The 12886-nt window shown below is 45.4% G+C and overlaps 1 protein-coding gene across 23 annotated transcripts in view; it reads right to left on the reverse strand.

Moving 5' to 3' along the window:
• Positions 1-12886, reverse strand: part of HDAC4 (histone deacetylase 4) — a 415745-nt gene that overhangs the window by 268088 nt on the left and 134771 nt on the right. For all 23 annotated transcript variants that reach the window (XR_008467801.1, XM_054209794.1, XM_054209784.1 and 20 more), the window contains one exon: positions 10984-11228. Coding sequence is in view for 22 of the 23 variants with exons in the window: in XM_054209794.1 (XP_054065769.1) it covers positions 10984-11228 (245 nt within the window). In the remaining variant the exon portion in view is untranslated. The remainder of the gene's footprint in view (positions 1-10983; positions 11229-12886) is intronic.

A 12886-nucleotide genomic window follows, 5' to 3' on the forward strand; every position in this document is an offset into this window, starting at 1 on the left:
CTCTCCTTTCCCATACAACTGTGGTTTTAAAGGTGCTTCTGTCATTTACTTCACACGCCATGGTAAAACTGATTAAAATCTGCAAAGCAGGAGAGGTTTTGAAGCTTAGACTATGGCTCCTAGGTTTTTATAATATATATTTTGAATAGCTTAATGCAATTAGTGGAAGACAGCATAAAACTACCTGTGCCCAGACAGCTCACCCTTACTCATGAAGATAATCACACATGCAGGACTGGGTGAACAACAGTCAGCGTCCATTGCCTATAAATGTTTCCTGTGATCCAAAGCAACTTAGCGTTGTGTCCAACTCCTAACTTGCATCTCAGACAGTGCCTGAGATCACCTACTGAAGGTGCTCCAGCATGGTGGGACGTCACCCAAAGCACTTTCTGCTGCTCTTTGTATCTGTAGCGATTCCGACTTGCGCCCGGCACACGGCAGCTAGCGTCAAAGAAACACTGATGAAAAGGTAGCCTGATCCTTCACCTATGGGTCAGCGTTCCCCCTTGCACGTAGTTTCCATCTCAGACCAAGGTCACGCTGGTGTGGTCCAGCCTGTCACAAGAAGACCGTAGCCTGAGGACTTCTTCCAGACAAGCTCTGAGACCTTGTATGGCTACTTCATCTGCCACCCCTGAACAAGAGGTTGGCCTCTGATGGAGGCGACAACTTCAAAGGAGTTGTAAGGATGTGTAAGTAAAATACTAGCTTCAAAACTGACAATTTAATGCCAGACAAGACCAAAAAGACACCCCAAGCAGATCTTTTCAGCACCCCTGAACTTGTCCTGAGCTAAGGCACGACTCACTACACGCCTTCAGAAGCTTCACGTAATTATCCTCTCCCCCAGCAGGCAGCAAGGCTGGGTTTTGGGTGCAAATAGAGTTTTTAAGGCTTTGGCCAGCTTTGGCAAAGTTTTACAGTTTTGGAGGGGTTAAATCAGGTATTTAAAAGGATGCGGAGCTGAGATTCTGTAAAAATAAAGGAAAATCGTAGGTGATAACCACGAAAGAATTCACAAAGACACATACACATCAAATCGCCCCCCGAAAAATCATTAGCCTATGGCTGGAAGCAAAGCACAGATTTTGACAGATTTCTGGGAGAACTGTTGTATTGGGTTATTTTAGAGCGATCTCAGTGCTGGCCATTGCTTTGGCTGGACTCTCCGCTTCATGTTCTCCCCATCCTGTTTACTGAAGTCTCAGGCTGGGGCTCCAGTTTCAGGATTTGCTCTCTTGGCTCCGTCACAGTGTGTTTTCATTCCGGGCAGTACGGCAGATATCTCCTGGAGCCCCGGAGGCTAGTCAGAAGTAATCGGTTGGACTGGGAGACGGGGGCGGAGAAAACGTTGTGGTTTTCAACAGAAGCCAAGACACAAAAATCCAAAAGCCCAGCTCAGAAGAATGAATGTCTGTCATCTCGTTTCTTGGACACATCAGCAGCTGAAGGTATACTGGACGTGCCCCCTTCCAGCTCTCGGGCAGGCTGACAGCAGGCAGCCCGGTGCCAGATGTCCCCGCGGCCAGCATCTCTCCGCTACACAGGGAAACAATCCTTCCCAGCTGACAGCTTCCTGGGCAAGAGGCTGATCTTTGTTAGACATACCCTACTGAGAACGTCTGGTGTTCAAGTTTATGAGGCTCAAATGTCTCCAGGAAAGGGAACGATGGTTCTGTTCCCTGATCGCCAGCTCTAGGTGAAGAGATCCCACATTATTAGTTTGGCAGCTTATATATGGATATATAATTTTGTATCCCCATTTCCTTTCCATGCCGTTACTCCTCACCTCTCCTAAAAGGCTGAAAGCTTGCACAACAGCTTCAACCCTCTAAGCCCAGAATATCTGCAAAGGTATAGCGCTAGGAATGTGTCTGTATGTGCCTTTTGCTCCCTGACTGCCACTCCAGTCTCGTTTTTACCCTTTCTCCAGAAGCAGAGTATCTGAGAGCGTTTCCAGAAAGCAGGGAGTTCAATTCGTAGTATCCAGCGTGTTCATTCTCCCATTTTCCCCTCTAAAGGTGAGGAAAACACCTTGCATTTGCCTCTGCTGTGCTTTACATGGCTACTATTGAAGGGGAGGAGAAATCCGTACACCTTGCACCAGGAACAGGTAACATCCACCTGACCATGGATGGCAATAAGGAATCTCTGTAAATCAAAGAACCCTATAAATTGTCCTGAAAGGAAGGAGCCCCAGATGTTTAATGCCAAATGAGATTTTATCATGCTGTAAGCGATCAGACCTCAGTCCCTGGAGGAGCAGTTATATCCTCAGGGAAGTGTTTCAGGGTGCAGGGAGCAGAGGAGCTGGAGTGGGAATGCTATGCTAAAACCAGCCTCAGAAATGGAGATGTAGGACAAAGAGATCCTGTAATGGGAGCAGCTAGAGAAGCCACCACTGGGGTTTGGTCATTTCAAAGAAAGAAATATGAATAAAGAAAAAAGAGGAGAGTGGCTGTAGCCACTGATCCACCATTCACCGTCACCTGTGTGAAGGAAGAGCGACCAAACCAGAAAGCTGGCAGAGATGAGAGACCTCACCAGAGTGTTCCTGCCCGGAGACCTCACTAGAGTGTTTCTCAAAAAAAGCAAGGTGAAAAAAAAAAGGGGCGGGGGGTGCGGGGTGGGGAGGAAAAAGCAGGGAGGACAGAGCACCACTGCTGGCAGCGTGGCTGCTGACACACGGCACCAGCTGCCATTTGCAGGTGATTTCGGGTTCAGCTCCATTTGAGAGAGGGTGGACACAGCGGTGAAGCGGACTCCACTGTGCCACTCTTCCTCTGACATGAGGCAGTGACAGCCCCAGCACCTGCGGTGCCTGCAGGAAGGTTGCATGCTAAAAATCAATGTTCAACATCATCCGATGCTCCTGCAAGCACAGCAGAAGCATCGTTTTTAAAGGTAACATGCCAGCAGCGTAAATACAATATTTATCATTTTTACACACCACCACTAGTTAAATAGGAAACTAAAACATGGAGATTAATACAACAACATTGTTTGTATTGCGTGTACATGACTGAAGTTATTCACAACATGATTTATTAAATGCAACTTCATTATCCCATACAATAGCTGAATTTTGTTAAGAGATCATACGCAGCAACAGGACTTAAAAAGTTTATGAATGTTAGTTTTATCAATGCTGGCATACATTAACAGGTCAATATTCCTGGTATAACAGTAGGACTCACTTGGGCATTTCTTTACACATGCCCTGATTCTCTATGTGTTCTCTTTGACTACTTCCGATTTATTTTAATTACTTCAAAAATATGATAAAATTGATGTTGAAAAGTCAGAGGTACAAACTGCAAAATATTCCTTCTCATGCTGCTTATTTTGAAATTCTAAATTTGAATAGAGGCCATAAGGCTTCTAAGTGTTAAAGAAAAATAAATCATTGCGCCCCACACACATTTCAGTGGGAGACGAACTCATGCCATAAAGGATGAAAGAACGGAAATCTGACCACTTCAAAAGCTGTTTGGACTCCACAGAAAAAGTGAGCGTGTGCTACCAAAAAAAAAGATCCTGTATCTGTTTGTCACCCAGTGAACTCTGCCATTTCTGCTATTTATGTCAGGCATTCAGCCTTCAGAAATCCCAAAAGTCAGTCCAATTTAAGTCCAACCTCAGCAGATTAAGTATGAAAGTGCACTGGGTGAATGTCTCTTCTTTGGCTTCACCAAAGGAACGCGGAGCAGCCGAGCTCAGGGGGCAACCGGCTTTTCATCTCCCACCACTGAGGGCTCAGAAAATCCCCATATTCTGCTGGAAAGCTGTAAACCCCAAAGTGAAGAAACTTGAGTAATGGTGCAAGGAGGACAAGGCTGGCCGTTACCAGCAGACTCCATGGACACTGGTACAAGGATTCACAGGATGAAAGCCACTGCGTCCACGGACTTCAGTGAGATCTGTAATGTCACTTTTGACTGAGGTTTTTGCATCTCAAACACTCGTTTACGCTTCTCAAACCTTGGAAAATCTGGAGTTTCTCATTCTGCTCCTTCCAGCCAACAAACTGTGGCTCATCTCAGAAGAAGCCAAAAGGAAACATGCTTCTTTTACCAGTTTTAGAGTAGGTCTGTAAGGACCAGTGCAGACCCAGCTTCATTCCAGAAACCACCAATGCTAAGTAGGAAGATGACCAAATTGACCCAGTCTACTGCATGACGACTTCTTCACAGAATCACAGAACGGCAGGGGTTGGAAGGGACCTCTGGAGATCATCTAGTCCAACCCCCTGCCAGAGAGCGTCATCCAGAGCAGGCTGCACAGGAACGTGTTCAGGCGGGTTTGGAATGTCTCCAGAGACGGAGACTCCACCACCTCTCTGGGCAGCCTGTGCCAGGGCTCTGCCACCCTCAAAGGAAAGAAGTTCCTCCTCATGTTGAGATGGAGCTCAACCGAGAGATGGGGCTTAAAGGTGTCCAAGCCGCTCTATGCATTTATTGACATTACCTACCCCTCTGTGTGGAGATTTGGTCTCATTGTTCTTGGAAAAGATCTTGACTTTGAGCATGAGGGAAGTCACCCCCCTGGCCTTCAAAGAGAGTAAAAATGCTCTGATCTTGCAAAAGCTTTCCCCAGGGTTACTTCCATCAGAAGTTAAGTTCTGCGGGATCCGGGTCTAAGTCTTGGAGTCAGCTCTGTGTACCAGAAAAACGAGGCAAGGTCACTAAGAAAGAACAGGAAGCCATCTAGAAATAGCAAGAGAGAATGGTACAGCGCATTCAAGTAGTAATGAGGCACAAAATGTTCAGTCTGGTTTTTTATCACTGACTGTACGCAGCTGCAGTTTTCTGAGATGAATAATCCTCCCATGTCACAACACACACAGAAGCAGACACCGGTATCTCCGGGCTTTTTAAGTTTCTCTTGAAAACGATGCAGGCTGTGAGGAACAGGCGCTCTGCAGAAGACAGGTACGAAACTGAGCAGGGGGAGTTCCTCTGTGCAGGAGCAGACACACTCAGCAATGGGAGTTGGGCCTGGAGTGGGGGGTAAAATGGAAGTTTGTCCCTTCCAGAGACCACCGCGAGGAGCAGGACACAGGGGAAGGGGGTGCTTTGCAGGAACAAAGGTGCCACCTTCAGCATCCCCAGCCCAGGGGCACAGGGAAGGTGCCACACAGCAGAGCCACAAGAGAGAAGCAGATGACACCAACCCCGTCAGCAGATTTGAAACAAGCCCATTTTTCCCTGTTCTGTAGGAATCAACAAAGAAAGGTCACCAAAAAAAGGCTCGAGGCACTCTCAGGGCTACACCAAAAGCAGCCACGCTAAAAGATGATGTCATTTGTGCCCAATGAGCTATTCTGCAAGCAAACCTGCCATTCCAAGGGCATCAACATGGCACCCATTAAGTCTAGAGAACTTTGGGAAAAAATTACATTTTCTTTACAGCATTGCAAAATCTGTCTGGAAGATTCCCTGAAGCCTTTTACTCTCCAAAACAAAAATAAGGAATGGTCAGAGAGTTTCACCCCATGTCCCCGAACAAGGGGCTGACATCTCAGGTGTTACCACCTCTCAATCAATGCTCAGAAGCTACACTGATGAAAAAAAAGTCATCTGAAACCAGTAAAAAACTAACCAAACCATCTCCTCGGGCTTTATCTGAGCGTTGCTATCTATATATATAAAGCCAATGTCTGAAAACATTCCACGTATTTTTATTTATTGGCATAAAGCCATTAGGCAGCACAGCATTCTGTTAAACATAGGAAAGCACTGTGTTAATAAAAAGAAAACAGTTTGAGAATGGCTCCTCAGCAAAGCCGTCACAAAGCCCCCTTTGCTAGTGCTGCTTTATGCAAACCTGTGGCTTCTCCGGCCATCCTGTACGGACCAGCACTCCCTCTGCCACTGATGCACACAAATACTCTTTTCTCAGGTGACGGGAAAACCAGGAATAGCATTGCACGACAGAACTAACATCTTTGCATGCCTCCAGGTTAAGATTTCAGGTCCGCGAGGAGCCGTGAGGCTCAGCTGCTGGCCTGCATTGCCATCCCATCACCGTCAGGACTCTCCTGGTGTCTGCCGTCATGTGCTAACACCGACGTGCGTCAGCATCCTGAATAACTTTCCGGCTTGAGCTATAAAACAGCCAGAGCTGGGAAGATCCCTGCTCCGAGCTCGGGCAGCGCAGGGACGAAGAGATTAACGGCATTACCCACCACCTCCTTCGCTCCCGCGCTGAGTTCTCACCGCCCGCAGTGCCTCTCGCCCTGCCAAAGCGCGAATCCTGCCCCTCTTCAATCATTCCCCCTCCAGCCCTTGACCAGAAGGCAAATGGAAAAGCTTTTGGTAACTTCCAGCTGATCTTGGCTGGGAATGAGTGACTCACAAAGGAAAAAATTCACTGCCGATTCCTTCGCAATCAAAGGTCACGCAAAGCTCACACTGGGACCCGCACAGAGGCTTTCCACCGCCTCACCAGCAACAGCCCGGGCGCCAGCCTCCTTATTCCATCCTTGTTTTTGTTTAAGGCAGGCAGATTTGAAGGCTATAAATATTGTTACACATCTGGCGAGGCACGCCTGAGTGGAAAATCCGTCTAGCTGAAGGTAAGCGGCGAGAGGAGAGAGGAGCCACCGCCGCTGCCCCCAGCCCGCCCGCAGCAGTCTCCGCCGCCCACCCACTCCCAGCTCCTCTCCCGCCCCACTCCCGGGTGTCAAGCCTCGGCAAACTGCAAAGCTGCACTGTAGTTGTGAAAGACAGTTTTCCCTATTTCCATATGGTGTGAAGTCTTTGTAAGGCCCGACTTATTTTCCCTAAACATGTCAGGGTTTTCTCATTATTCCCCGGCATTGCAATGATCCCAGCTCCCTCCGTGCGCCGAGCTCCAACTATGTCCATTATACTTTCCTTCCACAAATATTATTTCACTCGTAGCCCGGCTCTCCAAATTACACGATCTCCTGGAATTTGCCACCTTTATGTGGAGAGCCATTTCTTCCAAAATACAATGTCTATAAAAGCAAAGGACTTCTTGGGAGGGAATAAGGGAAAGGATCACATGTTCAGGCAGAAGAACTGGGACCATCCCGTCGTCTTCTCCTCTTGCACTAGGTCAGATGATTAAAACTGGGCTGCTGGAATAAAACCAAGTTCTGGAAAAGGCCAAAACTTCACATTTCAATAGGAAAGAGTTATCTACTCGAATAGAAAAACAAGAAAGACATGCCAGCATTTTTCAAGCCAAATTTCATTTACTTAAGAAGAACTTAAGATGTTTCTTATAGTAGTGCTTTGTTTGAGGAGTGGGAGGGAGAGATACTCCCCCCCTCTCTTAATTCACATCGAGTCAGAACAGTTCCTCTGTTCACACCAACAACACAGTAATAAAAGAAAGAAAACAAACAGGTTTAACATTTAAAATGAGTAAGCTCCTTAAAATCTTCATAGTGCTGCTTGCTGTAACTTAGCAATGCTGGCTGTGCGTGTGTCTGCCCAAAATACTGAAAAGCTGCTTAAAGAAATGCATCAAAACTATTTTTTTTTTTACTTTTAGCAGCAGATGCCCAGCCACCAAATGTCTTTTGACGAAACCATTCAACATTGGTAAGTGGAAGAGTGCAGAAGTACTTCAACCTGAACATCTTGACAAAAGAGGGATCTACCGCAATGTTGGCTCTGCACATGTAACCCTACGCAGACATTGCTCTGCTATATCCAAAGTATGCTTGCAATCCAGGAATTATAAGCAAAAGGATTTAGAAACAGGCCTAAGACTGGGGAAAGCACAGGAATTACTACTCAAGTACACAAACAGACGAACATATGAATGCTTAAGTGATTAAAATGGTGGATACTAGGCTGTAACGAAAAAAGCCAAATTAATTGCCTCTATCAAGCAGTAGATACGTAAAACAGAGTAAATTTAGAGCTTTGATGTTTGTATTTTTAATTTTTGGTTTGTTTCATTAGATTTTTGAGGTTGTTCTGATGCTGAAAATTCTAGCCAAGGTGCAGTAGCCCCAAATTTTTTGAAAGGAAGTAAGTTTGCAAGACGCATAATCCCCTTGCACTAGCTGCTGCAAGTTTGCTTTCTGAATCAAAAAAAGCCCAACGCCAGGGAAGGCATGAGGATGTCTAAGAACCAAACCCGGTGCTGCAGTAAGGCATGCTGCAAGCTCACGCTAGTCATTATACATGATCTTAATCAACACAAACCTGGGTGGGTTTTAGGTTCCCAAGCCTTTTCTTACCTGCAGTGAGACTTCTCCACCTGAGAAAGACACTCGGAGAACAAAAGTTTGTGAAAGCGATGGACTCGTGAAACCTTCACTAAAATACCGTACACTGAAGAATCTCACAATTACATCTCTCATTCTAAAAGATTTCTGCATATTGAACAGTTCACTTTGGAGACAGGAGACTGATGAAATTCTTATCTCGCCCGTAACGCCATAAGCCAATCATCCAATGAAGCTAACTTATTCTGAGCTCCCAAAGAGGATGGCAAGAATTTGCTGTTTCCTTCATGTATTTAGCTTAAAGATTCCAAATTTGAGTAAACAGAAAAGACGACAGACCGCGTCCCCACTCCTCCCCATGCCAGAGACATGCCTGACAGTGGCACGTCTGCTTAGACCTTGCACGCAAGAGGCAAGTTTGCGGCTGTGCCCGCTGTGCCCGTGGCATTAAAAGATGAGGAGAGACGCACCAAGAAGCATTTCCTTGATCCAATGTATGTGCAAGAGCAAGGCCCTGCCTCGCACGCTTGGAGCTGCACGGTGCACACATGGGACATGTACTATGCACCCTGAGCAGCTGATTTTTAGAAAATGCCCAAATTCTTCCAAAAAGAGCTCTGCATCTTCATCTAGGACTATCCCTACAACAAATTTCACAGTTCAAACCCTAGTGCTTAACTTACACAGAATAAGTTTTTTTAATTTGCCCTAATATCCCCCCTGCTTTTTTCCTAAGCTATAAAAGGAGCTGAACAGCTCGAAGTTCAAAGTACAAATACAAGGTTGTAAATTTTAGTTCTCTCTGGTCAAAATAATGGCTTCCCTGCAGTCCCTACAGCCACTGCACTTCACACAGTTGCCGGTTTCTGAAAGCTGGTTTAATCTACGAGTCATCATAATGCGGGCTGACTTGTGAACACAAATGCAAGAAGGATGTTTTCACAAAGAAAATGCGTCATAATTACATGTTGCTATACGGTTTTGGGTTTTATTTTATTTATTTATATATCATGGGGTTTATTTCAATAATGTGGTGTTTTATTTTTAAAGCGATTCCAGTCACGATGACACACCACTGTTGTTGATCACCTCGCAGGACACCTTTTTTCATAAAGGATTCTATCATTCCTATTTTAAGTTTTTCATCTAGCCAAGTTTATACATTAGAGGAAGAACTTCATTACCTAGCGGTCTAGATACACTGTGCTAATTGGCTTCTTAAAAAAAATTAGATCTTGACTTCCTTCTAACGCAGACTTTTACCAGAATCAGTCATAGCTTTAGCATAAAGGAGAGCTAACACGTTCCTATCATCAGTGCTTTGAGCTTGTCCATTAAATCTGAATGACCCTTTCTTATTTTTAATAAACGCATATCTAAAGGCACATGCAATTACAAGGAAATAATGGAAATATTTGTCACAGAAGTTTCCCATCCCTTCCTCCTGGATGTACTATCTCAACCGCAGATGCTGTAATGGTTCTTGTGCGATTTGTGCATGAACACGTACATATAGAACCATGTGTATGGACACACATACACACATTGATACACTTATACATACATAAGAGTACATACATAAACATATTTACACGCATGCACCTCCCCACACCTTTGCCCTGAAGGGAGCAGAGGAGCCACTAAGGACACAGGCATTTGCTGTTAATCAGTCTTCAAACAGCAACTGTTCTTACAAACCCACGCTCGTATCTGTGTTTGGAAAGTCTGTAAATAATACACTGTTAACTTTTAATCCTATCTTCCCCACTCTGACATGTATTTTGTATTAAAACGGAAGTTATATAAGGTTGAATTGAGGTTGCTTTTTAATATTACATTAATGCTATTTACCATGTGCAGTGCTAATTCCCCTTTGAAAAGAGAGCACATTAGCAATTCTGAAAGCTTACGTTACCATAGCAATAGTCTATCACTGTGAAATATTTATATAATGTCTAATGTTTTCACCATGCAACAGCCATGTTCTAAACTGTACTTCCTACTTACCCCGTGCGTTGCACGTCCCCTGCGTCCTGTGCAGCGGAGCAGCGCAAAGCACTCTCCTGCTGCCGAGCTCCCACCGCGCACCTCTGAGAAACCTCACGCCATGTGAATCTATCCACACCTGCACAACCTGCGTCTCCTACTCCTGCAGAGACACTACGGTCCAAAGGTTTGGTTCGCACCTTGTGCTGCCAGCATTTGTCCAGCGAGCAGTTTATACACCATTCCACTCCCAAGTATGGGATATTAGTAACAGGTAGCCTAAAAGCCTTCCTCTTGGGTTAAATTCTACTGAAATTAGGCTATGCAGATTTTCCAAATCCAGATGTAGGTCTCGCAAGCCACCTGCTGGCAGCGTGGCACAGGATTTCTGAATATCTGGATTTCTGAATGTCTGGAGACATTCAAGGCCAGGCTTGATGAGGCTCTGAGCAACCTGATCTAGTTAAAGATGTCCCTGCTTACTGCAGGGGGGTTGGACTACATGGCCTTTACAGGTCCCTTCCAACCCAACACATTCTACGACTCTAATATACCCAGACAGGTGGGTAAGGTTTAACATGACACCAGCTTACCTGCCTTCCTCTCCTCAACATTATCCCCCTTTTAAATCTTGGTGCTCGCATCCCTTCACAAAAGATCATTCTTTAAGCAGGGTTATCAAAACCAGAACATTATCTCCACTCCCCAGAATAAATTAGTATGTGCATCCCCTGGTCAGGGGATGCTTTCACATGCCACCCAACGTAGGGTCGCCCATGGCTTACTTTGATGTGCTCGTGCAGCTGGGCCTCGTGCTGCCGGGAGAGCTGCTCATGCTGCCGCTGGAACTCGGCGATGAGGATCTGCCTCTGGATCTGCTGTTTCTGCTTCAGGGCCAGGAGCTCCTGCTGGAGCTGCTGCTCGCGCAGCGTCGGCTCCGTCACGGGCATGGAAAACTGGTGGTCCAAGCGCAGATCCATTGGGACTGAAGTCGGTGCAACTTGCAAGGGCAGTGCTGTGGTCACATCAACTACAATATGAAAACACAACAGTAGAGATGAACGTATTCCTCATTCACACAGAGATCTAGTTTTTATGTAGTGTCCTGCAAAGGCCTTGAGGAACCAATCAAGAAGAGCACCATTAAACATGCACCATTTTTTAAATGGTAAAAAAGCACTACAGGAATTCAGAGTTCAAGCCGTTTTCTTCCAGCCAGCACCTCCTACAAATATGCGCATTTTCTAACAGCGAAAGACTTCAACGTATTGCATGTGACCCTGTTTGATACCATTCCATATCTGCCTATTCATAACCTACACCTCCGTTCCACTCTTCTAGCATCACTTGAAAGGAGAAGGATACAGATTAATCTCAGACTTCACAGAAAGGATCTATCGACTTACAACGGATCAACTGATGGGCTCCTATGGCAAGGAACACAAGGTTCCCACTTTAAGAAAAATTTATGCCAAAAACCACTATGTGCTGTACCTTTTATAACGACTTTTGGAAAAGAGCTTAGCCAAAAGCAAATGAGTGATGAAGCATCTAGGAAAAATTGTTAAGTGCTTCGATGACAGAGTAGACTTACTCACTGCAACCACCAGAAAGGTGCAAACGCGTCCTGCAGGCAGCCATAGGAAGCGGGTGCCCAAATAGTGACTGCGCAAAGTCTTGCCTCTGTCATTCAAACTCTGAGTGGGACAAACCTGAAGCACAACCAAGACTAAAGTAGAGAACAGTAATGTGCACCAGGAGGACCCATAACCCAGCTTCATTGTAAGAGATGCACGCTAACGGAAGAAAAAAGGGAAAGTTATCACCTTGATTATCTGTCCAGTAAAGATCAGTTATTTGCTTCCCCAAAAAGCATCACCCTGAAGACAAAGGGCTTGTAAAAAAGGGTAGCAACAGACACCCACAAAAAATACCTTTGCAATAACTGAGCTCAGGTTGTTTCTGCTAAAAAAAAAATGCTATCCCATGAATGACTAAAAATTCCTAAATTCCACCTAAATGACAGTTCTGGGTTTCATATGTACTCCATACATTTGCCACATTTAATGCTCCGCTCTACAGTGCAATCACTCAGTAACTCTTCTGATGCCTTTCAGTGAATGTCATCTGCAAAACAGAAGAGGCTAACCCTTAAAAAACATTGAGCTTCACCAAAATTGGAAAATAAAGTTGGGTTTTTTTTGTTTTGTTGTTTAATATTGAAGATGGGTTTGTGCAAGGTTGCAAGGGAGCATCAGCAGCATCCCTGGAGCTGGGTCAGTCACACCTCTGCTAGGACACACTATGAAGTCTCCGGGGGTAGAGATGCCACCCTCCTAACGCAGCCATCAGCACAAGCCACCACGAGGCCAGCCCTAGCAGGACAGACGTCCTTCCAAAGCAAGAGAAAAGGCAGTTGTACTATGTGAAAGCTAATTTCTCTCTGCCTACAAACGAACTAGCTGGTGAAGTAAACTCCCATTCAAAAGGAAAAAGCACGTAAATCATTTAGGAACTGCGAGAGCATTGAGGAAAAGCCAGTTTTTACCACCTGCATGTCACCTGCAGGAATACTACTTGAAGAAGAACTTCCATTTTATACAAAATTAAACTCCCACTTCACTTCAAACCTGATCACTGAACCCTAGGTCTGATTTCAGCCACCTCCTGAGGGATGTGAGACGGCAG

The sequence above is a fragment of the Rissa tridactyla genome, chromosome 7 (assembly GCF_028500815.1).
Source record: "Rissa tridactyla isolate bRisTri1 chromosome 7, bRisTri1.patW.cur.20221130, whole genome shotgun sequence".
NCBI classification, from domain to species: domain Eukaryota; kingdom Metazoa; phylum Chordata; class Aves; order Charadriiformes; family Laridae; genus Rissa; species Rissa tridactyla.